Source organism: Thunnus albacares, chromosome 14 (genome assembly GCF_914725855.1).
Source record: "Thunnus albacares chromosome 14, fThuAlb1.1, whole genome shotgun sequence".
In the NCBI taxonomy this organism is placed as follows: domain Eukaryota; kingdom Metazoa; phylum Chordata; class Actinopteri; order Scombriformes; family Scombridae; genus Thunnus; species Thunnus albacares.
Genome location: NC_058119.1, coordinates 10,239,882 through 10,267,440, shown reverse-complemented (window position 1 = coordinate 10,267,440; position 27,559 = coordinate 10,239,882). Strand labels below are relative to the sequence as shown.

The 27,559-nt window shown below is 41.0% G+C and overlaps 1 protein-coding gene across 7 annotated transcripts in view; it reads right to left on the bottom strand.

Annotated features, from left to right (window-relative positions):
• Positions 1 to 27,559, bottom strand: part of macrod2 (mono-ADP ribosylhydrolase 2) — a 423,023-nt gene that overhangs the window by 278,344 nt on the left and 117,120 nt on the right. For all 7 annotated transcript variants that reach the window (XM_044372372.1, XM_044372373.1, XM_044372374.1 and 4 more), the window contains exon 4: positions 15,440 to 15,469. In XM_044372372.1, coding sequence (XP_044228307.1) covers positions 15,440 to 15,469 — 30 coding nt within the window. The remainder of the gene's footprint in view (positions 1 to 15,439; positions 15,470 to 27,559) is intronic.

Sequence of the window (27,559 nt, the reverse complement as noted above, 5' to 3'; positions counted from 1 at the left end):
ATCAATCTGCCTTGCTGATGGCCTGTGTTGTGGCAGCAGTCTCATATCACATCCCTACCACCCTGCTTATGCATAATAATAAAAAAACATCAATGTTGTAAGCAGTATGCCGTGGTCGATAAAAGAAACAAAACATTTAATTCTAATATTTTGTGTTCCTGTTTTCCAAAGGAGACAATCAAGTCCTCTTAAGATTGGGCACCCTGCTGTGCTGTCTGAATGCAAGTACTTAGGGGTTCAGTGATTTGCAGGTCTCTCTGCATGGAGCACATCCACCATGTGGTTGGATGCAGGTATGGTGGAGGAAGAAGAGGGGGGGGAAGGAATAGAGCTGGACAGAGCAAGTCTGTTTATTTATTGTTCTCCTCTGCTTTAACGGCTCGTGACCGGCTAGCTTTATTAAACTGGGCTTTGAGCACACACATAGCAGCACTAAAACTTCCTGATGGCTGAGAGGGGATCAATTCGAGCTGGTGCCTGCAGGAATTACTGCAAAGTAATGGTACTATCACACAGGTAGGCCTTGCCTGTGTTAGGGGTTAAATGGACCATTTAAATTCTTTAATCAACTTCAGTATTAGCTGCATGAGGGGAGTGCTGTTCTTTACAGATATGTGCAGGTGTAGACATTTCCATGAATATCAAATAAGGAGTTAACATAAAGCCCTTGTCAAAATGGATACAATGAAAAAGACAAAAACAGACATAATCTGTTCTACTTCTGATATCATCTTCTGATAGCATGTTGATTATCTGTTGCCAGCATAATAGCAAAACCTAGAACATGAACATCTTTTTCTTTAATACATTATTTATTATTTGATACATATTTATATGCATTGACAGCAACAAGAAGTAAAACTAATCTAATACACAGGACACAGGAGTGTCATCACAGTTTTCATTTTTTATTTACTCATATTTGCAATGACACTACTCGCTCCATCAATTTCTGATTATATAGTCATTTCTTATTTTACTTCACAAGGATTTTTACTATAAAGGTTTTTTCAAGTTGTTTCTAGTGGGTTTTTTTTGTCCACCCCTTTGCATACATGGATGGAGAGAATATTAGAGACATCTTACAATATAATGTAATAATACAACCTCAAAAATGAAAAATGACCACAGAGGCGAATCAACATATTTATGCCAGTTAAATAACAACTGCACAAACAAAACTGGACAAGATTTACAAATAAGTGTTCATTGCAATTCCAAGTTACATCCTAATTTATAATACTTCCTAATCAATTCAGTCATTTACACAGACATTCCTATATTTCTGAAATCAGACTACTCTTGAAAGCAGGATATCATCAGATTGCTACAGTGCATGTAAATGCACTGACTGAGTGTTGTGTACACTCTGAAAACCCTCCCCCGTTTGCTTGTTGACATCGTGGTCCTCTCGACCCCCCGCCACCTCTGTAAATTGTGTTTCACGGCTTGAAGGTTACAGAGAAAGGGTTGTGTTTGCCAAGGAGGCCAGATTAGTGCTCATCAGTTGTGCTGTTTGAGATCCCGCGCTGACCCTAAGGGCAAAAAGCCAAGCCGCTTTCACACTGCAGTACACGGGGACTCGAATGAGCCTACAGCGGCCTATTGTCACCAGTCACCCAAAAGAAAAGACAGCAAATTGCCATGTCAGGAACTTTGGCCCCCATGCCAATATAATACACAGCCTTTGTCCCTCATCTAGCCTGTTAATATAAAAGAAGTAGCAAAGGGTATATGGTGCAGCTCAATTCTTGCTCCAAAATAACAACAATATGATTTGATGTTGGAGTTTGTGGGGGTGTTTGCCCCAGAGGATTTCATTTGCAACAATTTTGAACTGCAATTAGGATTTACATTTGAAGCAAATGAATACATATTCATACTGGAGCAGGTTATGGCACACATGTATCTTTAGATATACAAGAATATAAGATAAATGCTGAGATAAACAGCCATGTTGAAGAAACCCAGTTTTGACCCAATACAGTGAGCAGCAACATCCCACCAAACCACAAACTAGCCGGCACAGTTCGCAGATGAAGTACACATTGTTACGAAAAAAAAATTCTATATCAACATTTTTCATTATTTACTTCAATTGAGTTGTACTCTCAAGCTTTCTACTTCTATGCCTACAGACCCAAACCATAATCAATTTGAGAAGATTTGATCATTTGTTTCTTGCCTTACTGAGGTAGCCGGCGGAGGTCAGCGATTTAAATGCCTACCAGATGACATACATCATTAAGGTGGATTTCCTATTCTGCTCAGTAGCCAATCATGCAAAGGTAATTAGGCATTTCAGTCTCCATGACGCTGACTGACACTAAGATTAACAAGCTTCTGGACCACAGTTGACTGGAGGAGAGAAATCTGCCATTATCACCCAGATGATGAACTAGGTTCTGTAGGATCTGATGGCATAGAAACTGTAGTTTCCCTATACGAGACCACACTACACTTCACAGTACTTACATTATGTGTAGACCTTTCCATGCATACTGAAGAAAAATAAATGTTAAGAACTCATACTAAAGTACTTAGAGCACCTCCGGTAATCAATAAAAATTCACAGGCTAATCCAGTCTAACACTCACGCTTCTGTGTGCTCTGAGAGTAAAATAAACCCTGCAAAGGAGAAAGACTGTTGAGTTAGAATTAATGCAATGTTAGTATGCACATTGTTTTTCCATCAGGTCCATTGGCATACTCACAAAAAGCCCCTGCATGTTTCTAATCAGCATGGTAGCCATCCTAAATGGTAGCAATAAAAGCACACAGATCTTGCAGGAATTTAAAAAGCCCCAGTAAAATAAAACGCATGATTTAATGACCATCTGCTGGGTGCCGGTGCAGACCTTGCTGCGACATGCTTTGTGAATGATCAAAGGCAGCGTCCGCATCGAGAGCAATTCACCTCAGGAGGCACACCAGGGAATTAACAAGCCACCCAGCACAGATCCATTTTCCATGCAGTTTGGCCCTTTTGATTCCTTAGCTGGGCTGCCTAAGTCAAATGCGGAGGAAGGGAGGAAGTAAAACAATGTAATATACACAACAGTCCAGCCCTTCAAAACATAAACCTCCGAGCTAAACAGTAATACACTTAAAAGTTTGAAAATCCAATTGTAGAATAGCCCAGTGGAACGATTCAAAAGAGTTGTGTATTATTAGGATTTTTTCCCCCTCTCAGACCAACCAAGCCATCGGCTGCTTATGTTTATGACCTTCCTGAGTTGCTCTAACAGTCCATTTAGGTGTTGGGGGACGGATGCCAAATGACCAATCAGCACTTAAAAGAAGGATACACACACAGAGAGGCATGCTGATGTCCTCAGACGGACATTCCAAAACACATGGCTCTTATCTCATCAAGGCTGAGTAAATAAAACATTTAACAGTGTGGGCAGCCTGCCTGGTCTGGGAAAAACACATAGATCACATAGAAACAGAGACACCCAAAGATAAGTATGACACAAACTTAAAAATACAGTTATAAACAGACCAAAAAAAGATAAGATTCTCAAGGGGACGACAAAACGGAACAATCATTCCACTGGTGTAGCTCACGCTTCAAAAATTTACCACAAGGCATGACAAATCTCAGGTGGGATCCAGACAAATAGCGTACTCACACAAACACTCTCAAACACTGCAGCGCAAGAATGATTAACATACACATCCTTGAGCTGACATCGTCATTACTGCTTTGTTTGCTCTCTTTACCTTCTGTCTTTCTGTCTTGTCCTTTATCTCTCCATAATTATTCTTCCCTTTTCTCTTCGTGCCTGTTCGTCAGTAAGGCTGTGTGCAATATTTAATGTGCGGAGGGGACACATGTCCACCCCGAACGCCACAGAACAAATCCGCTACTTTGTTTGCGTTCACAGCTCATTTGGCCCAATCCGTGTTTTGGCATTCTGTTATTGTCATTGCTGAGGTTTTCTCCGCTGCCCACTGAGGGGGGAGAAACACCTTCCAGGGGCTGTCAGCTGAGGCTCCTGTTCACGGTTTATCCTTTACTTTTTATGTAGTACACAGAACACAGTGTCTGAGAACAGCAACTGTGGAAAAGTGTGTGCCTAATCTTTGGAGCATTGCCAAGGAATTTTCAAAATGCTAATATAACATTTCAAACAATTGGCAAGAGAGGAAGTGAACTTGGAGGTGACGGTACAGTTGTTGGAGAAATGCCATCAAGGTCAACTGCTTTCTCTGCCTGACCCCTAACACACCCACATCTTGATCTTTGGGTCAAACACACACACACTTAAGATCAGTACTACAGCTGTGTGTGCCTTGTTGTACCACCACCAAGAGAGTCACACACTCACGTGTATACAGGCTCCCCCCCCCTCCAATACTGAGATGACTGAAGAGCCTTGGGAAAACATCAGTGTGGTGTTGATCACCCCAATGGCTGTGGAGGTTGAGGGGAAGGGACAGGGTCTTCTTTGCAATTTCACAGGTGGAGCTGACTGGTGGTGGGAATGTCCCAGCTGGTCTCAAAGGTCTAATCTCCCCGAGCTAGCAGCAGTCTATCCACCCACCGACTGTAAACACAATGGCTCCCTATGGTACTGAGCTGATTGCTGTTTCATCAGGGCCAGGACTAGAGTCAGTGGAGAGGAGCTCTGTCTCTCACTGTTTGATGAACTTGTTTATTTTCCCTGCGCATGGGAGGCCCAGAACAAACTGATTGGCAAGCAGTGTGTTTATCAGAAGCGTAGAAAGCCTTCCTGATGATACTGGACAGTCAATGCTTCGCCAAAGCCACAGCAAAAAGCTTAATTAGAGCTTTCTGAAAATAATGTCTTGATACCACCCCCTATAATGCCCATTATTACTGCTAAGTATGCTCCTCCATCAATTATGGCATGTGCTAATGCGAGTCTCACAGTAGAGAGCCAACATGTTTCAGTGGGCTCAAATAGCTTTGCTGCACTCTCCCACTCAGAAATTAATCTTCTTCCCAGCAGACACCTCTCTGCACATGCCTAACACAGAAAGGAACAAATATACCAGTATTAAGTGGTTTGTGTAAACTGCAAACTCAATTCCTATCTGAAACCTCTCTATCTGCAGATTTGCACCCAGAATGGATGCTACGCATGGAATGGCACGTTTAATAAAATTATAATTCTAATAAAGTGTTTTACCTCAAATTGACTTTTTTTTCCAAATATAAACATGTTGATCAATATTAAGTTAGTTAATTGACAAAACACTGTATTATATTTGATAAATTGGGGTGTTTGATGAAGAGAGGACCTGTTTTCCCCTGACTCCTTTTCAGTTTTGCTAGCTTCTTGCTTCTGTAATGAAAATACATGAATATGCAAAGGAAAATGAGAAGACATTACACAAACTGTTTTCTTCTCACTATAACCTACTACATCTGACATCTGTTCTCTACCTCCACTGCACTTTTTTTACTCTGTGTATCCTTCTGTCATTCTTCATACCACCTTTCTCCCCCCTCATTTTTCTCACCTTTTTCACTCTTCTTCCTCTCTCTCTCTCTCTCTCTCTCTCTCTCTCTCTCTCTCTCTCTCTCTCCACCTTTACGTGAGATTCTGTGGCTCTCCTCAGAGATCTGTCTGTGCACACACACTGCGGCTGCAGTGTGCAAGTGATAATGAAGTGTCTGGGAAAAGAGGATTAGGTGGAGTGGTGGGCATCATCCCTGCGGTATAAACGCTCATCTCTCCCTCAGGAAGGACACATGGAGCGTCTTTCACCTCGTCCAACTGGCTGTCTCTGTGTCACTCTCAGCTAGCATACTGGGATGGCTGCTGTTGCCCTCAGGAGGAAACAGTGAGGGGGTTAACGCAACAACGGACCCAGCTCCTGGGGGACGCTTGACGTTTCATCCTCTGACACCCGCCTGTTTATTCTGCACAGCCAGGCTGAGAGGAGCATAACAGGCACTTGGAAAGTGAAGATCTTCACCAGGGGAACAGGCCAATACAGTGCAAAAGATAGATAGAGGGTGAGAGAGAGAGAGACAGAGAGACAGAAGGAGAGAGGAGAGAGAAACTCCTCCTCTTCCTTGTGGTCTGACAAAAAGATGACAGCTTTTCTCTGGAGCTTGCTCTGCCCTCCCTGGGCTGAAACCTCACTTGTAGGCAAGCGGCTTGTCAGACAGAGCTAACTAGGCTGCCCCATGAGAGATGCAGAAAGCTTGACAGTTTGTTACTAGTTGGCAAAAGGCCACCATAGCAGGTCAGTCTTTGCACAGGAAGTGTCAAAGAAGTGCCACTAATCAGCCACCAACCAGCTGCGATGCTCACATGAATATGCTCCTTCTTCTACACCCACAGATACAGAAGTTCAGACTACTTAAACCACTATTATCAGTGCACTCAAGCCTCAGATCCATAAACCACCCCAACGCTAGTGTAAACACTGGGTACTCGAGAGCAATCAGCGCTCTGTGTGTTTTTTCATTTATGCTTTTGTCATGCACAGTGGTTAGTGGAATTATGGCATGCACTGTTTAAGCAGTACAGTCCTCAGTCCTGCGGTGTGCATGTGTACCTTTACTGTAAAGCAGGTAGTATGAGCCAGCTCTAGTTAACATACCGGAATGGTACACGGTACATTCACATCTAGGAATGGATCTCATAATGTTATAACTGTAGTGTTTAAACAGAACACGTGCTACCACACCTATTTGGTGGTAACAGTTATTGTAGCTTCCCTCCCTCCAATCCTGTGTGGTCTCATGTTCCAAATTGCAACCGGAAACAGAAAGAGAACAATTGTATTTAATCATACTTAACCAAACCACACCCGGGCTCAGCACACGTACAGCAGAGTGCTTGTATACTGCAAACAACATAGGAAATACAGACTTAATTTAAGAAAATAATATGTGTATGTATACTATATATAGTATGTATATGTATAATACAGTGATACTATTATTATGTCCAAAGAAAAATGGATGTAATTTACATTACATAGGACAAGGTAATTCTGCCTGGCCTGGTGGCTGTTTATTGATTTAATAGCTCGGTGTAATAGCAATGTCCCGCTAATTTCTTCCATTGATCTCCACTGGTTCCTCAATTACCCTCTCTGCTGTTAGATATAGAGAGTGGATGGCATGGAAGGAACCCCTGGGTTAAGAAATTAATTTTCATTCAACTTCAAAAGAAAACAAACAAAGACTATATTTTTGATACTAGACCTCTTTCATATTTCAAAGTGCCTCAGCATCCAGTTCAGGTTGTGCATCAATAAAACTGAATTTGTTAAATGGTGATATGTATATTTTTCCATTTCTGTTTACCTTTCGTCCCACCTGTTATTATTATTATTATTATTTTTATTGGAAGTGTCCTGTCCTCCAAATATACACTTTGCAACAATCTCAGCATCAGATTTCATGCAATCCCAGTAAACATTTTGAAAATAATAGGGTTCATATGATTGGTATATTGGCAAGTCAAATGTCTCTGAATCATTTGTGAGCATGTGGCTAAGCTCTCAGAGCCTCTTGTGATGTCCTTGTAGTAGCCTTGCTATGATTGGTGAGACTATGGGATGGGGTAGTGCCCTGCTAAGAACTGTCCCCGTCTGTCAGATCTCATCACTCCATCCTGCATTGCTGGGGGCAGCGGGACCAAAACTGACCACTGAGTCAACTGACAAGACAGCTCAGCGTCCAGTTATCCCAGAATAAGAATCACACACACACATGCACACACTTGCAAATTCAGACGGACACACAGACATGCCATCACGCAAGCAAATGTGCGCACAGTCACATTCACACTCACACACACACACTGTCATGGGAACGCACACAGACACATGCATGCAAAAGAAAATGGACAGACCGAATGCAGGATCTACCCCCAAAACAGCCACAGTGAAGCCTGTGCAGGACACAAATATGCTCTGACATTGGGGCTGGTAATGCTTTGAATTGTCTAAATTCTCAACAACTGACCCAGAAATTCTGGTGCATGGGAGGGGAGTTGGGGGGACGCAATGTGGAAGAGAACTAAATTGACATTTTCTTACCCACTTCTCAAGCCCTGTGGTGGTATTTTCACGTTGTGTACAATGAGGGGAGACAGAATAAGGTGGACGATCCTTAAACTGCTGTCTGAGACCTTTGTTGAACAAAAGCATGTGAATTAGTAAGTGGTTGAAATATACAAAATGGACGCAATATGCTGTGAGAGTGAAGAATATCACTCTTCCTATCCCGTGATTGAAGTCAAAGGCCACCTTTCCTCTCTGAGAGAGCGAGAGAGAAAGCGAGAGCAAAAGAGGCTGCAGAGGTCAAACACAAAGGAAAACAAGCAGCTGCAATATGGTTACAGCAGCAGCCCGGAGGGAAGGAGAGGACCCGACTGCAATATCACATATATTTATTTTCAACTAAATGATTCTAAGAAGTCGAGGTGGCCTACTGTATGCTTGTGCTGTTTCCTTGCAGGCATACTTGAAAGCACGCAAAAGCAGAAAAATGCATGCCAAAACGTACATATCAATGCTTTCAAAACATAAACATAAATGCTCATATAACAGTTCTATAAACAAATTGAAAAAAAAATAATTGAAAATTTGTTCTTTACCAGCACTGTAAGCCAAAATGTAACAGTGCTCAGAGATGTCCCTAACCTCAGCTGCCTTGAGGCTTGGCTACTGCTCCAAGGTTTTGAGCTTCAGCCGGCAGAGCTAGCCACTCAAACTGATAAGGCGCCACACTTTCTCAGTCCTCTGGTACAATATACGATGTGAAAGATTCTAAAAGAGTGAAGTCCTCCACCTCGAATGACCCCCTCAGTGGTGAAAGGCAGTACTGGCAGGCAGACCTGGTGTCAGTGTGACAATTATACTGAAAATAGGTGGGTAGAGTACTAAGAATCTCTGGTGCTATTCTCCATCACAAATACCACTCTATTTCTCCCCCTAGTATCTGCTGGAGTATTAAATGCATTGAAAGCTATAATAGGTTGAAAACCACAGGTATTAATACTCTTTAATGCTTGAGAAAAATAAAAAAACATATATTTCCATGTCAACAAGAGCCATGTAGTCAACTTATGACATATTTTCAAACACTTGGAACGCATGTCATCATTAATTCATTCAATCTGTTGTGTAAATCTGTTTACACATGCAGGAAAATCCAGCTGTCAAGTGCAATCAACAATACACTAAAATACAACTTATATTACACACTTTCTGAAAGTTCTGCATTACACATACACGCACTCTAGAGTGGTTTTCATGAAACTGTCAGTTTGATAGTGAAGTGCAACTGTGAGTGTCAGAGGAGAAACGTCTCTTTGAGTAAGCCTGTCTCTGTGTGGTCCTAGTAAGCTCCACAAAGCTTGCTACACCACCGCCAGACACTGAAAGCTCCATACAGTTTGATATGCTGATATGTGTGCTGTTTAAAGTTAGGCCCTTTCCCTCGCCCGCACTGCGGTGCCAGAGATCAAGTGATGCCGTCAACTAGCTAATGACATGACTGCCGCAGGCGACGGTCGGCAGCTTGATTTATACATGGGGACAGAGATGAATGATTCATGGGCTAAGAGAGGGATACCAGGACAAGTGGCAGCTATATGCCCCTCTCTCTTGCTCTCATTCGCAGATACACACCTCTCCATAAATCCCTTGGAACACTCTCTTATGTCTCATAAGCTTAGCATTACACAACTGACCAGTCCTGTTACCGGCACTCATAATAGCCCTGCGTCTTTCTCTACCCATTCCTTTTATCTCTAATTTTCTTATATCTCTTCCTCAAGCTGTCCCTCTTTCCCTGTAGTGTTCATTGACTCCCTGACCATTTCCTCTTCCCATCCCATTATAATGCAACGCTAATCCTAAATATGGAACCCACTGTTGTAGGTTAAAATGAATGGCCCAATCATTCTGCATCAATTAGTCCATCCATCACTGGTGTTTGGAGGAGGAGGGAGTGTTCATGGTGACTGTTCTCTGTGAGGGTAGGAGGGAGACAGTGACGGCATTAGAGAGAACTTTCATGCTAAAATGCTATTTCCATCATGGGTACTTCAAACTGCAGTCTATACAATGACCTTGTTAATTACTAAATTCAATGGAATGCCCTCTAAAATACGTCATCTCTGTTATAATTGGATGGAATGATCTTACAGCATGGAGGTACTCCTTACATTATACTTTTCCAATTTAATGACTGATGTTTCCCTTTAGTTGTCCGGTGAGATGGCACTGTAATTAATACACACTTTCGGCACCTTCCATAAAAATACATAAAGGTATGAGACTACCATGCAGATGTTATAGATCATACTCTGTCTTGCCAATGAGGCTGAGTGGAGTAATAAGGTTTTCTTGCATATCGTGCAGTCAGTATACTGGGTTATGCATTTAAAAAAAAGCAACATTTGAATGGTAGCATTCAGTGCAGTGTTAATGCATAAACTCACTTAGACGTGCATTACACTTGGGATGTGTAATGTTAAGTTGTTTTATAATTTTACTAAGTGCCTGCAATTTACAAAATTACTTCTCTGCTTATGCAAGAACAGGGCCAATTCAAATAAGATTTTTTTTTTTTTTTTTTAAATTCTAATTATTTAAATGAATGTCACTGGCTCAAGCCATTGTAAGAAGGCACTTCATATCTGGATGACACTATGAAAGGCAAGCATGAAGAGTGTGAATGCAATACCTTGTCCTGAACACAACATATTGAAAAGAGAGGTAAAAACACTCACATTAGGCAGAAAGAGAGAGTACAAATGTGTTTATGTTGTGAGTTTATTTCAACACACATTTATATCGGTGCTGTCACAAACACACTTTAAAAAGCACAGGGACCATTTTAGCACAAATACAAGGTGGACCTAGATCACAGTGTAACTAACTGCCCAATAAATATGAGAAGATAAGTAAATCCCTGGGGTGCTGCATTGACTGAGGAATCTTTGCATTCAATTTATCACTTTATTTATTATTATTTAGGCTACTCCATGGGGAAATACACTATCTCTGTCATAAGTTATGCTAATGGCTGTTACTACCATCTGTGAACTGGGGACCATCAGTCAAGCATAGTGTGCAATCTATGAGCTATGAGAATAATGTGTCATCTTTGAATGATTAATCATATAGGGAGGTTCTGGGAGCCCCCGGAGAGCTTATGTGGCTCCAACAGGGACACAGGGCCATCAAGCCCATCCCGTCACACAACACCATCCTATATCTCGACCCCTCCCTCCCCCTGCACAGAGCACCATGCCCTGGTCCCCTCCAATCTACTCAATAAACAAGCCTCGGGCAGGACCCAGACAGAGGATAATGGTTCACCTGGAGGTGACAGCAAAAGAAAACAGAGCTCTTTGCATAACAAATGGAGACAGAGATAAGCACAGTGAAGCACTTAGGAATCTTGATAAAGGATTATCCAAACATGTCTGAAACTGTATACATTTTCTTTTTTAGGCATGCTTGAGCACTCTGTTGTAGTACGAGCCGGTTCTGCAGTTACTACGCAGTTCTGCTGAAATTGCAATGCTGATGTTGTGCTTCTGTGGTCAGATAAACTTACTATAAGCACATCTTCTCACATTTCATCCAAAGGTCAGAGCTAGGACATTACACTCCTTCAGTTAATTAGATTTGTAATTTACAGCCTTTTGTATTCACATCATTTTCTCAGTAGAGCCACTAAGCATTGCCTTGTCATGTCGTTGTGACTCTACATCCGATGACAGCTTTACTTACAGAGGAGAGCAAAGAACCATATGAGCACCACCGCAGCCAGACATAATCACAGCAAGCATAATTAATCCCATATATTAGACTGTGTTGGAACTTGCTATGACTCACACCACTGTTTAGGAAAACTTATGAGGGAGGGGAGCTGGGGGCACGCAGCGCTACAGCCTATGTTATGTAAGCAATGACAAAGGCTGGTGAGTTCAGTGAGCGTTAGCAGCCCGTGGCTAAATTAGCCCGAGTCAGGCCATACAAAACAACCATGCATGTGCCCCGCTGCTTGACTGGAGCAGAGAAAACGAGGCCCAACCTGAGAAGAACGATTTGTTTGGGTGGTCTAGTTAAAGCCTATTGCTAAATGGGCAACGGTTCTGGTTAGAATGCTAATGAGCCAATTCCCCTCCTGGATGGAGACATCAAAGGCAAGTGAAGCTCCCTCTCGCTGGCTACACGGGGCTTCGTGGTATCATTACATGGCTCAGTGTGCGCTTGCATACTTGTGTGTGTGTGTGTGTGTGTGTGTGTGTGTGTGTGTGTGTGTGTGTGTGTGGGTGGGTGAGAAAGAGACAACTGGTGGAGAAAGGACAGATAGACAACATGATGTTTACATTAGGTCTATTCTTTTGGGACTGTGCCAGCATCCAGCCATGCTGTGACACACATCACACGAGCAACCTGGTACCATTCATAATTACCCTCTATTCACAGAGGCCTCATTTAGCATGCTATTATCAGAGATCATTGTTATTTCCCTCTATGAATGTATGGAATCCCAGTGAGACCAACATGTCTAACGTAGATAACGGTGCTATTTTGGTTAACCCCATTGTGTACATAATACTGAAGACATACAACCCAGAGAGAATTCCCATCAGCGATTTCTAAGGATTTAATAGAGCATCGGGGCATAAGAATCTTTTCTAGAGTGTTTTTTTGTCTCCGTAACTTAATGCTTGGAATATAATAATGTGTTTTTGGGTACAGGAAACATCTCACCCAGGGCCTTATCTCCACTCTATTCACACTGCTTAGAGTAACCGCACATCACACTTGAATTAATGATAAAATATACAGATAGGTGATACATACCTACACCTACTATATAGAGGAATAACAAATATTACTTAAAGCCATGTAACCCCAACTCATAAAAGTGTGTAGGTGGTAAACTAACTTTCAATACATGAAGTTAGGACTTTGTCCAGCTTTCACATACTGGCAGGATGCCCACCTCCTGAGCTGAGAGAACTAAACATGGCTCAGGTGTGTGAGGCCAGCATGATGGATCATCCTGTTGTGAAGTTTCCCCTCTGCAGAGCCCTGAGTAGACAGCTGGGAGATAAGGAGGGCCGTATATGAGAGCACATCTCCTCTTCACATCGATCCCCGCCGCCATCAAGGCAGGAGGTCCTCACATGCCAAACCACAGATAGAGGTGGAGGGAGAGCCGGGGTGAGAACAGAGAGAACAGTTTCGCAGGTTTAGCAGCCACCTTCAAGCGATAAAGACACTGGAAGATAAAAACCTCTCTTGGCTTTGTGCAGATAAAAGACTAACACTGTAGGGCTTTGTTTTAGGGTGAAAATAACATTTTCAGCTCTCTGGTAGATAATGGCAATCTCTCGCTGGTTATAATCATCTCCTCACTCTTTAGCATGACTTTAAGAAAAACAAAAACTAGCTACACCAGAATGCACACATAAGAAGTTATAAAATAACGCAGATTTGCTGTGGTCATTATGAACACGAGAAAATGTGAGTCTTAGCATTTTAGAGTTAATTGACCTTGTATCTTGTGCCAGTATACTTGGCAGGAATAGCATCGCTGGAAGTCAATTAAGAATGAAAGGAGGCTTTGCTCTCAAAAAAATGGCACTAGCTACAATTAGAATTCCTCTGGAGTTAATAAGCACAGCTGTAGGTCACAATCAACTGAAATGTTTTCCTCCAAAGTATGACATTAATTGACACGTAAGATCTCACGTTCCAGTGTTGACAGCCGCAAAATGCGACTTGATTTTTGTTGGTGCTGTGTTGAAACGAAGCGACCTGTATTACCGTAACACCTATTATCTAGTTGAAGAAGAATCTGGATCAATCAAAAAGGCTGTGTGTTCTAAGATTCAGAGAACTGTAAAAAGATGATTTGCCACAAAATAACAATAATGAAAACATAATAGCAAAGAAAATTGCTTCTTGTATTTTTCTGTACGTGGCAAATCAATACCGAGAGTCGACTGCAGCGGAGACAGACACCAATCAGGAGGACAGTATACCCTGCTTTACAGGGCCTGGGTTGGTTATGGAGACGCATGCTCGTGACCTCTGATCTCAATCACAGAAGTTCTCCAAATCGCTGTGCGCTGAGGGCCTCTCTATGTCGCTGATACAGATTGGGATGCTGCACTGCTATGCAACGACGGCTGGAAAGTTTGCAGTCTTAACCACGTATCAGGCGAGATGAGGGCCACTCCAGGCAGCATGATTAGATGTGAATAAGATTTCAACAGCTCTGTGTACACTCTAATGGACACCATGTGGACCGCGCAGTTAACTATGCTGCAGCTTTGATGCTGCTTTATGCTTCCCCCTTGTCTCTGATGACTCACATTTCATGCAAGGCATTCGAATACTAATAAATAAATAAATAAACAAATAAACAAATACAGAAAGAAGAGTCATCCTGCATAATTTTGTCCTAATGCTGTTTTTTGTTGAATTTCAAAAATGACTATATAGAAGATCTCTGTGATTTGCATGAATTTGCATATATATAAGGAACAAGTTACCTACATATTTCTATATTCTCTCATCATCTATCCTTTAGATATACAGTTACAAAAAACACAACTATGGCTAAATTAATACAAGACTAATATAGATGGATAGACAGATAGACAGATAGACAGACAGATAGATAGATAGATAGATAGATAGATAGATAGATAGATAGATAGATAGATAGATAGATAGATAGATAGATAGATAGATAGATAGATAGATAGATAGATAGATAGATAGATAGATAGATAGATAGATTGATAGATAGACCAATGTCTAACTTATCGGTTAGGATCATCCTGTACAACTGAGTGCTGTCAGGAGACAATGACACATCCAAAGTGACAGCTAACACAGATGGATAAACAGATAAGGCCGGAGCACTGACCTTCTTTCATTGTTATACCATTCCAACATATCATCAAAAATTCCCCTTCAGAACCAAACTTAACATTCTACATGTAACTGGGTGCATTTTGGCCCAACCTTGTCTTACTGGGGTGAAGAATGATTATCTCAATCATGTCACTATAAAAGTCACATTTCAGAAAAGAACAGTGGGATTGGGCAGTAGCATTCTACTGGAGTTCCCTACCCATTATTCCCACACCACGGTTGGCTGCCTCAGATTTCCTCCGTTGCTTTGATGATAATGTTCTTCGGCAGGCTGCTAAAGTAATGACCATTTCTCAGTGTGGCACAGTGCATGGTTGCTCTGCACACTACACTCTCATGTTTTGGCCTTATCATTCAGCCACATTTAACACAGACACTTGGAGCGAAGTAGACACTAAAGTCTGCCACACAGAAGAATATAGATGTACCATATGCCAGATCTGATAAGTGCAACTTTAATTGCTTTAATACCACAGGAACAAACAATGAGATGATACAATGAAAAACAAAGGCGTTCACTCACCTCCCCCTCCTCCCAGAAGACTTGAGTTTGCTGAAAAGAGAGGAAAAAAACAAGTCAGTAAACTTCAAAGAGTAAGCAAATCTTCATCAGCCAATAGAGTCAGCATTATTTGGATGTTTTAGTTTGGATTCTTTAACTGCACAAGTGTGGTTTTTCACAAATGCACCTATGTGACTGTCTAAACTCTTACATACAATTTATCAAGCGTGTCATTTATATCATCTAATGAATTGAGACTGAGAGCAGAATACAAAGATTCATCAAAATGTGGAGTATATTCCAACAGCACTGAAAACTAAATTTGAGGAGTTTCTTTCTTGTCTTGCTTTGTTTTGTTGTGATCATGGCAGTAGCTGGTAGGGAGGGTCAGAGAGAAAAAAAGAGTGGAGGATAGCGCTACAGTATAGAGCGCCAAGAGGAGCCTGTAATTGGCTTGAATAATTATGCCGTTATATTACAGCATTTTTGTCTCTATCTCATTTAAACCTGTAATCACATTCCATTTGCATACCTGAATCTAACAATACATTTAGCATTTTGATGGTAGCCTCCAACAACACCACTGTCATCCAAATGTGACAATAAGAAGAAACAAGAAAGTGATACCATAATTTGTTTATCTCCGATAGACAAAAGAGATCATTGTGGCAAGTATGTGGCAGTGTTTTTCTTTGAATATTAAATTTGAGAGTTGGCAACACATGTGTGATTCAGTCAGGTTCTGATTTCAAGATACACTCCATAGCAGGTTTTTTTTTCTTCCTAACCTCCTGACAGAGGTTATGCTCAATAAAACATAGGGTTCATTAAAATACACTAACAGTGGTCTGTAGTCTGAGACAGTTGTATCTACTGTTGTACAACAGAGAAATCCAGATTTCACCACAGCTCTGCAGGGTCTGGTCATTTGTTATGGAAACATATCATACAAACTGTTTGACATGAGCTGAGAGGAGCTCTTCAGTGCAAGGTTTGTGATCTTAAGGAGTTCTCATGTTCTCATTCTCACATGTGACATAGATATGTAGAACTCCACTGTCGTCAGGTTTAAGATGGTTTAGTGCAGAAACGCTGGTAGTATGACCTAGCCCTGTATTCACGTCAATCTCAAACATTAGTCGTGACTTACTGGTTCATCGGAAGGTGATGTCAGCGAGCTATTTAAATGGAGAGCGTATCATTAAAAATGAACCTATTTTCATTTTGCTCTACCTGTCAGTTGGAGACATCCGTTGCACATGACAAGAGAGAGATTAGAGGGGATTTAAAGTACATCTGTTAATTTGGATGCTACTGAAAGTAGGTAGCCTATGTGTTTGAAGTGTAGTTCAGACAGCGGGCATTGGAAGAATCATACACTGCAACATGCCTTTAATGATCTTCAGTTCCAGCTGCAGCTTCGGCTATCATTAGCAGTCAACGCTAGCCCATTAAAAGCTTATTATTTCTCAAAAATGTTTTAGTGCACAAGCATAAGATAATGAACATGTGGTATCAGAGAGAGCTCTCCAATCACAGCACAGTCCTTTGGCAGGTTTTTTTTTTTTTTTTAAATTTCCCTGATTACATGAGGAAGGGGACTTCTGGAGTTCACTCAGCTTCCACACCTTTCTGTGGCACCATTATGGCTTTGCATTGTTTTCATTTGAGCACCTCACATATGAGTGGGCATCGGGACAAAGAAAGCTCTCCCACTGCAGAATTCATTTCATCAAAGGGCTTTTGTTATGTGTGTGTGAGTGCACATACAGTATGAGCATAACATACACAAACACAAAAACAGCAACTCAAACAGGGATGTACTGACAATCCACTGTCATGTTTACAATAGCACCTCTCCAGGTTTTTCTGTGATGAAAAAGATGCTTGTGCTCTCCCAGCCTTTGTTTAGCTGTGGAATCTGTCAGCTATCAACAGCAACCACACAACTCAAATGTGCATCATTTCCACAACAGCCTTTTATTACCAGTATGGGAAATTTTCTGTTCACATTTCTAAAGCATGGATAAATGTAGTAAAGACAAAAGTATGACTTTATTGGTAAATGTATAGGTATGAGTTGTAAGAAATTCTTGTATGTTTCTTTTTCAATGACTTAAATGTGTTAAGCTTGTTGTCATTTATCTATCATCAGTGCAATGAAAGTAATAGTTTCAGTGCCAGTTCAAAACAAGCTAATAGTAAGCTGGTTTTCAGCAAAGTCTATCATCATTGTCTAGTCTCCTGGGGAGTCTTCCTATTCCTGAGCTATTAAAACACTGGGGTTTAATTACATGACATTATGGAAATGCATACCTGAGAGGGGCGCTTCATTTACTCCACACCTAATCAGAGATTGCAGATGTGGTTGCCAATCAGTCTGACACAATTCTCTCTTGTGCGTGTGTGTGTGTATTGGGGGGGTGGTGGGGTGTGGGGGGGTGGGAGTGCTCCCAATTGGTAAAACGCTGATCTTTGGGTCAGTGGTTAAGGTTTGGGCAACTAGCGGTAAGTCACCAGAAAGTCCCCAAAAGTGACCTAGGACAACATGTGTGTGTGTGTGTGTGTGTGTGTGTGTGTGCATGGAGGGGTAAGAATGGAGTAGTTAAGATGTTAGATGCTTTCTAACCACATGTGACTTGGTGTGATCACGGCAATGGTTGCGAGATGAAGAGCATTCAAAAGCCATCACATCTCTGTGGTGGGTTTGATAAATATGGAAGTAGGGTGGGGTAAAAATGCTGCTTTATGCCTTTTCATTTCCTCTCTCCCTGCATCCTCTCCTTTAATGATCAGAATGTCATGAAACATGTTTTGGCAGTTTATCTTAACACATACACCGCTGCATATGCACCAAGTGGCAACCTCTAGGGCTGAAAAAATGAAGCCAACATGCAAGTGCCACAAACTGCAATTTCTCAAATGGCCACTTGATGTTGGCTCCAAAAGCGTGTAAATCCCCATAGACCTCCATGTTTAAATGCCCAGCTTTACAGCAGCAGAAATAAACATGTTTACAGCCTTTTACAAAAAACGGTTTGAGCTATATTTAGCTAATTTCCCCGTTTATGACAACTGTACAGGGGGTGAATTTTTATATAGCTCATCCGTTTAAATTTTATTAAGGCTTAAAGTTATGCATAATTAAGGGCATGGCTGCTTTGAGTGACAGGCAAGTCTCCACCTCAGCAAAAAAGTTGGTTAGGTAATGTAACCGTGGTGTAACCCCAGATTCACAGAGTAGTGCCGCCATAGCCGTCTGTATTTCAGTGTGTTTTCAGTTCATGAAAGTTAACTAACATTTTGGTTGCCCAAAAAGATCTTGTTCAGCATTTGGTTGTACTAAAAGACCATGTAAGGACGTGGATGTTATTTAATTAATTTAATTATTTTTCCAGTAAGTACATTTTGTTTTAATGGTTTTAGGCCTGTTTTATGCTAGCAAAAATTAAAATTAGGATTAGCATTAGTATTTCCACGGTTAACCACTGTAAATGCAGTGTGCTAACCAAGCCAGCAGCTAGCAGCTAGCATTAGGGTGAGTTCCACCCTCTTGTCCAAATTTGGTCACTTCTGACTCCAAAAATCCAAGATGGCAACATTCAACATGCCAAACTCAAGGCTTCAGAACAGCAGTCCACAAACCAGTGGGTGATGTCACTGTAGCAATGTCCATTAATTTTTACAGTCTATGGTATGCACACAAAATTTTTGTAACCTACAGTGTCGGAGAACTCAGCCCACAGTGATACATATCAAGGGAGACATTAAAATCACAAAATGGATTGGATGGACTTGCTTTAACAAATTGTCTGCAAGCATGAGACAAATAAGAAACAGCTGGTACAGAACACAGAGCAGCTCCTAACTCTTAGTACTACAGGCTACAAGCTTGTGCCTTATTCAGTATGATTTGCCTGAGAAGTGCTTCAATTATCCTGAGTGAAAATCAAAACAGAAATCCATATTTGGCCACATCCACCCCATAATGCATATTTTATAGTGTGTGTATTAATTATAAACTAGCTCTCCTTGCTGTTTGTGCCTGCCCTGGGCTCAGTCTGGCTATCTTGTGGTAGATCAACACATTTCTGCCTTTAGGGAAGCAGTGGGAGAGCCAATAATTAGAATTATCAGAAGACCATTATGTGTTTCTCCTACAGTGGCTGAGCGCCTACATGTGGAATTATCTCTTTGAATGTATGTTTAATGGCTTTTTCACTTTGCCACAACAGCCTCATTCTCTATTTAGTGTCTGCCCATGTGTGCCCCATGGGGAATTTCATGAATCAATATTTCTTCAAGGACAGAATGGACCACATCTCCACCTCTATAACAACCACATCAGATCATATTAGACAAAATGCTGCAGTGATCTTTAAGCTTTAATATTTTAGGGAATTAAATATCTCTGAATATCTCTTGTAGCAGTAAAGATAAGCATTGGAGATTTGCAATGACCCAGGTTATGAGAGGAAAGAGTAAAGCCACAGAGTAGGTTATGCTTTGGTGTTTGTCAGGGGGGAGTGTCATCCAAGTAGTAACCACAACGTGGGTCATAAATCTCAGTGGAAGACCTTCCCAGACTGCCTGGAGATGGCAGCTCATTAGGAACTGCTTGTCCACAGCATTCGGATGACCCATCAAACACATGCTTGCCCTGTCACTGTGGGAACACCCACTTCCTGTCTGCCCTTTGAACTCTTAACCCCCAACAGCAACCTCATATATCTCTCAGCCAATGACAACACAGAGCGGCTGCTGCTGTGTATTTTCACAGCAAGAAAATATTGATAACAGAGCCCGAGCCAGAGAGTGTGACAGCCACCGTTTATGAATCGTGGCACTGCATCAAGAAAACCAGCACAGACGGAAAAGAATTGTGAAACCACACTCTTGTCTCAGTGTGCCCATATATTTGCAATGCATTCATAAAAACGGCTTGTGTGCACTTCAGTCTGTGTGCAGAAGGGCAGTGAGGCATGGATCTGGGTTGTGTGTTTGGTGTCGTCAGCAGAGCCCTAGATCATGCAGTTAAATGGGAAGTGCTGGTGCATAACAACAAAACCTCAAGGCGGTAACCAGATCCACTGTCCACCTTCTGGTCCCTGCCACCTTAACTGAACCTTTTAAATATGCTCCATCGAATTCACGCTCACCTCATCCTTCCAGCCTCTCACACCCTTCTCAATAAGCTCAGAGGTTAATAGTGTACTCCGCTGTGACTCAGATAAAAGGTGAGGTACAGAAACTAATAAAAAAAAAAAGTTTTACAGTTCAGGCCTGCTCTGTTGCAAACAGATAGGGTGCTGAGTCAAAAAAAAATGGTGCAATTTGTTCTTTAGCGACTGTATGGTGCTTTATATCAGCAGTTTTCAATATCTCTCACTGCTGCTTTTGAGGCGTGTCTCACCTGTCCACAAGGAAGGAATTCTGAGAGATATTTGCAAATGTGACTGTGCACACACTAACTGTCCCAAATAAAAGCATAAACTAGGTCAACGGAGCTGCTCTTTGTAACCGGGAGTCACATCATTTTTTTCTGTATTCTTCTGCTTTAATTAGAAATTATATTCACAGCTAATTAGCATCTATTACACAATGAACTGCAAATAGAAGACCTGAAATAATGACAAATACAGGCCTAGCTCGGGAAAACAAAAAGTCGATAATTTATAGGCTTGGCTGACACTTAGATGGTCATTAGATGCTCCTCCCACAGTGTTCTGATGTCTAACATGTCAGCTCTGAATGTCGATGTTCAAAGAATCAGTGAAGTGAAGGACTTTGGAAATTCTTTTTGAGTGGAATAATGTGTTGCTCCACACACACACATACACTCTTTCCACTCCACCAGCCTTCCTAACAAGCACTGCTACTGGGCCTGTACACACACACACACACACACACACACGCCAATCACATGCACAGTACACACATGCATGTGCATGCACGTATACACTAACACAACCCAACACAACTGGAAATATCCAGGCTTGGATTTGATATCTAGAGCAACACATCTCATATCTGTTCAGCTCTGTGTTAAATTGAGGCGATTCCAATCTTTAATGGTGGGGGCTCTTTTTTCTTTTAGTAGATGCCGAAATTCCCACAAATAGAAATAAAACTTAAACGAGCCACCAGTTGTGGGATAAGAGAAGAAAGGCAACAGTGGTATTTCTTATTTGTGGCACATTAAAAATGCATGATACACCACACATGCTGCCTCTCCCGATGATACTGGTTCCCATTTTTGTTCTTTATAGCTTCTAGTGGTCCCCGAGGAGCCTGACTGAGCCAGACAAACTTGTGGTAGAGGTGGCACAATCCCAGCAACACATTCACACACACATACAAAAAAAAAAACCCCTAAAGCCTGGCTCATGCTTCATGTGGAATAAAATGCAATGGAGTCCATATGATGCAACCGTGGCTGCAACAAGTAAGCAAGGGTATGCTCCACCTGAGAGTGTGCAATACGGACACGCTTCACATCAGAGCGTTATCTTAATATTGATATGTCACAATTTTTACTGATATTAATCACATGCCATTGACAGTACTGAGGTTTGGAGCACCATGTTATTATGCAGCTTGTGTACATCAGTTTAGAGAAAGCATGAAAGCACAAATCTTAAAGCATAGTCCAGTATATGGAATTTGGCATTTCAGCAAAGGAAAAATGATATGTTTGCAACCAAAAAGAAGCCTTGCATTTGGCATTAATACCTGCTGTGTGTGCAGGTTTTGAGTAGCTGAAATTTCCACTCACTCCTCGCTTCCTAAAACACCATTGCCTTCCACTGGTCAACTGTAACATTTAAAATGGGTTTGGTTTCTTATTTAGATCTGGTTGCATAGTGTTATGCTGGGTTTAATCTATTTTAACTTCTTAATTTAATTTAGAATAGACTGCCAGCCTTGTATCTCCTGTCTTCCATTACAAGTTATAGAAAGTTACAGGGGTTTTCTGCTTTGTAAAAGTTTGGGAGGACCTTGTTAATGTTAAATTGGTTTGGTGCAGGTAACGTAAAGCAGGTCTCATTTCACATATGTACTGATATCCTGTCAGCATTAAGCACAAATACAATTTCCATTAAGTTACATGATGTTTTGAACCTCCAGGCTGCTCTGTAGTATTTTCAATTCAGCCTTTTAAAAGCTCACATGGCTCATAAAAGCAGACGATTACTGTGGGATTCACATCTGCATGCAGTGGTTCATGTGTTACTATTCCAACCTCAGCCATGTGGATGTGCTGTTGTGTGAAGCAGCGTTTGACTTGTGGTAGCATCATCTGTCACTAGTTATGGAAGACACTTGTTTGTGTGTCCAAAATCAGGATTTAACTGTGCAAAATCACTTCAATAACAATGATATGAATTCTATTTTAGGTTGGATTCTCCTTTGAAATTCTCATTACAATATCAGGAGACCGTGGGTTGCGTCTTAAACCGATTCATATTCTTAACAGTACTTGTCATACACTCTTGATGGTTGAAATTGTTGTTTTTGCAGCTTCTTTCAAGAACTACAGTAGTAGTGTTATGATGTCTGAATGTATCAATGTGACAACAGGCTGGTGTCACAGTGATTAATCCCTTTCCTCCGCAGGCTTGTCACCTTCATAACAAAGCAACAATACCAGATGCCAAAGCCAGCCCACACGTCTATTGTTATAATTACCTGACCTTCAAATCCACATTAATGAGCACAGGATGATCCCATTCTCTTTCATCATTTGGCTTCCGAGCCCTCCTTTTATCTAACAAGGTCACCTTTCACAACACTGCTTCTCCCTGAAACACACATCCCCTTCATAAATATACATCTACCTGCATCTGCTCAACCCCCAATCCTAAGAAGGCAGCTTGGAGAAATTACAAGAAAATAAAGCTGTAGGTGGGCTCTGCAAAGCGCAAGTTTGTATCTCTTCTTAAGTTGACACCAAGAGAAAGTCAATGCCACCAAGTTAGACACAGAAAAACAACTTTCCAACGATTGAAGTGTTACTTAATAATTGTTTTCAACAGTAAAGACACAGCCTATTAACATGAACCAGAGAGACTCACTGCAAGGGCTCTGAAGGCACAGTGCAGGGGCAGCAGAGAGAGCAGGGTTCATTAGATGAAGTTGTTTCGATCCGTTCCCACTATTTTAAATCACAAATGCACTGTGGTTGTCACAACAACATAAAAATGTCTGCGGTTTGTGAGGAACCACAAGCGTAGTCTCAGAAAAACAACACATTCAATTATTCATTTGCTGTATTATATTTCCACCGATGTTTTACAGTATGATTATAGCTGAGTTTAGAGAAGATAAAACAAGAGTTCCACATGATATTAATGAGAAAAGCCTGTTGAGCATCCTGCAAAGCAATCTTTAACTTCAAACCCTTATATTAAATAATGTCTAGTGTCACAAACGGTCACATAAATACTCAGATTAAAATACGCAGATTAAACCAGTTAATGATACATGTCAATGTTTACAGTATTTATATTAGCATACTCACATATTTTAATGTGTCTTGACATCTCAGCGCACCTCATTGCTCACAGGCTTTGGGCGATATGAGAAAATACTAACAACTGGATACTGCAGACTGGAAAGATCCCTACAGAAATTAAGCTAGACTAAGCATTGTTCACAGGACAAAATGCAGTTTCAGTATGCAAAAAAATACTGCAAGATATTTTTAATGATATTCACCACCCCTGTGCAAGTGTGCCAACTTTGAAGAAGCACCGTCATTTTCTGGTTGAGATGAAATAGGTTATCTACAAACTTCACAGGGCCCTGTGTCACTGTGGAGCTCTGGCAGGATTTGGGCCAGCAGCTGCATATTATGGATTTATCCAGTCACATTTCTGGATTTCTCAGCCTCACGTTAATGCAGTCTCTTCCTTACTGGTGATCTGGCCTGTTGGTATGGTAAAGACCTGCATGGCTCCTCAGGGCCTTCACAGTCCACTACCCCCAGTTAGGTACCCGCCAGGCAGTCAGACATTTCCCCTCACAATATCCAAAATAACATGGCTGGGATTTCTCCAGACGGAAGAGCTAGGGCAGCATTAAATTGGAGATCCTCAGCTACTGAAGTGTGGTTTCTGAATCGACTTCATTTTTACATATCGCTGACTTTTCTTTGCGGGAAACAGAAGTGTGGAAATGAGGGCCTTGCCCTTGATAGCAAGGTCAAGCATACACACTCAGAATTAGAGTCCATATGTCCAATGTTAAGTGCAGAACATTGCATTAAGGAAGAGTGCATTGTCTTTTTTAACTCTAAATGTATTTTAACTTCTCTTACTTCCTTTGCAAAATGCACTTAACCGGCACTTAAGAGATTCCTTTCCCACCAGCGTCTATTTGATCACGGCAGTATACATGTTGAGGTGATGTGTGAAGTGAGCCCTGGCTCCAGAAGTACTCCGTTTATGTCACAGAGACTCATCTCCCTCGAGCGCCAGTAGCAATAAGGCTGGAGCAACTCAGTCTTAAGTCCAGTAGATACATTGTGTTATTTATGTTGACATGGTGCAAAAACATGTCCATTAAGGCATTTTATTTTGCTGCTTATGAAGTATGGAGGCTAAATCAGGTTGTGTGTTAATTTAAGGAGACAGTTTATCATTAACAGTAAAAAAAAATATTGTATTTCTACAGCATGTATGTATATTTTCTGCAGTAGAACATAACATTATTGACAGAAGCAATTAGAGGAGACCAAATGACTCATTATTGTACAATGACAACAAATTTACAGTATCTAACAGAGAAACTGCCGATAGGCCAAATATAGAGTGTTGAATACAGTAAGATTTTACGACTGAAAGCATTTGCAGTAATATTAAACATTTCTTTGCCTAAATGCAGAGCACTTGTATAAAACTGGTGCTCCTAAATCATGTCCCCAACTCTGACAGAGTCTAAATGAAGACATGTCAGTCCAGTCCACTGAAGTGCATGATGAAAGCTCTTACAAAGATAGGCTAATCCTTCTTGGATCAGAGATGATCTCATAAATAATCATACTTGAATTAACATTAATAGCGACAGCTGTATGGTTTGATCATGATCAGTTATTTTTTTAATTTTATTTCCCATATGAGAAAAAGGGCTTCATGCAAACCTCATATGAACAGATTTGTTCTTAAATGGCATGATCGAATGATTTAAGAACATTTGTGGAATTCACTTGATGTATTTAGACTATTCCGTTCATCGTGTTATCATCATCTTCATCATCATGGTTTGCCAGTTTACTAAGAGATTTTTTTTTTACATTGTGTGATTACTCTTGGCATACTTTGGCACAGCAACGTATATATTCTAGAGGTTGTTAGGGAAATTACGTCACTCAGCTGTTTCATGGTCTTAATGCAGGTCTCTTTCCAGTGTCAACTTCTGTTGCACCTGAAGGTGTAACATCAGCTGCAATACGCATCGTTGAAAGTTGTAGAAGTGCTTTCTGATTTTTTTGGGCCCCATACTACTGACTAAATTTTGGTTTTTGTCCGCTTATTTCAAAAAGCAGGACTAAAAGCTCTGCAGTGTGAAATTCTTCCTTTTACTCTGGCCACAAACAGAGCAGAACAGGTCACCTTGTATGGCAATTTGAAAGGTGTAATCACTCTCACAAACGTGAGCGATTCACAAGTTTTTGCAGTTATGAGGACTTGGTGAATCTGAGATGGAAAAGTTGCATAGGGAAACCTCACAGAGAAAATAAGAATTTTAGGAGAAGAATACGAAATGTTCTTGCATGGCGCAGAATGAACATCCATCAAACACTCAACAGGTGATTTACTGTGGAGACAGACACTCCTAGTTTCTGTTTCATTTTCCTCCTCTGCATTTCTCCTCCTGTTTAGACTACTACGCTACTCCTTCCTCCCACAATGTAAAACATTCAATGAAATATGGAACAGTTACGTTAACAAGTGCTGCCCCACATGTATCAACATGCACAACCTGAATGACGTAGACACACACACAGCACAAGCATGCATTCACACACACACACACACACACACACATAGGATATAGCCTACTGTATACATAATTAATATAAATATTAACATTGTTCTTGAAACTTTCATGCTGATAAAGCCCATTGAATTGAAAAGAGAGAGAGAGAGAGAGAGAGAGAGAGAGAGAGATGGAAAGCTTTCTCTGAAACAGAAAGCCCATAAATGAGATAAATGACCAATCAGTAGTAGAAGTGCAATGTTTTCATGTCACCTTTTAGTATCAGCTGAGCTTGAGAACATTTTTTTTTACATGGCGTGCTCTAAAAAACGAAAAGCAGGCAGCGAAGACAGAGCTTTTAATCAAGACTGAACAGACTCATAAGCTACTTCCCACAGCCAGTTTAAAACCAGAATGTCTCATAAAGGGACAAATCTTTTGAGCAAACATACCCACTCAACTGATCTGAACTCAAGCCACAGAAAATAAACCATGTAAGAGCCCGATATGATCGATCCACTTTAATTTAGGATGCACATTTTTTTAAATGTATTTTTTTATTTTTTAAAAGCAGTCCTCATTATACTTGAAATGAGAAAAGATTCACTATTACAGTACTTAACAGAATGTTAGTTTCTTCCATGTTGTTGGTGTATATACTCATTCAAACATCCGATCAACAGTATTCATTTTTAAATGCTTTGAAGCAGCGATACCAGAGGCCAGGCAATCGGCCTGCTCTGAACAGGCGTGTTTTGAACGGGCACTGTGATAGTAGTCATTAAAGCTAAAAAAAAAAAAAAAAAAGAAGAGATTCAACTGACAACTGCTCATTGAAGTTACACTCTGTTATCTCCCTGTTAGATGGTGCAGCTTATAAATACTATAGCTCTAACAGCACAATGGGATCTTCACATACCTCACAGACCTGCAACAATAATAGTGTAATATTGTTTTGAGCTCCTTTCATTTGTATCGCCTATGGATCACACCATGTTCACTTCAGTGAATCTTCAAACAAGCATCTGTTTTTTTTTTTCCCCCCACCACACAAATGCATTCACACAGAATCCCAACGGATAATATCCAGCTCACCGGAATCTGTGCCCTTTTGTTACATGAAAACAAAAAGACAACCTGTTTCACTTGCTTATTCGAGGA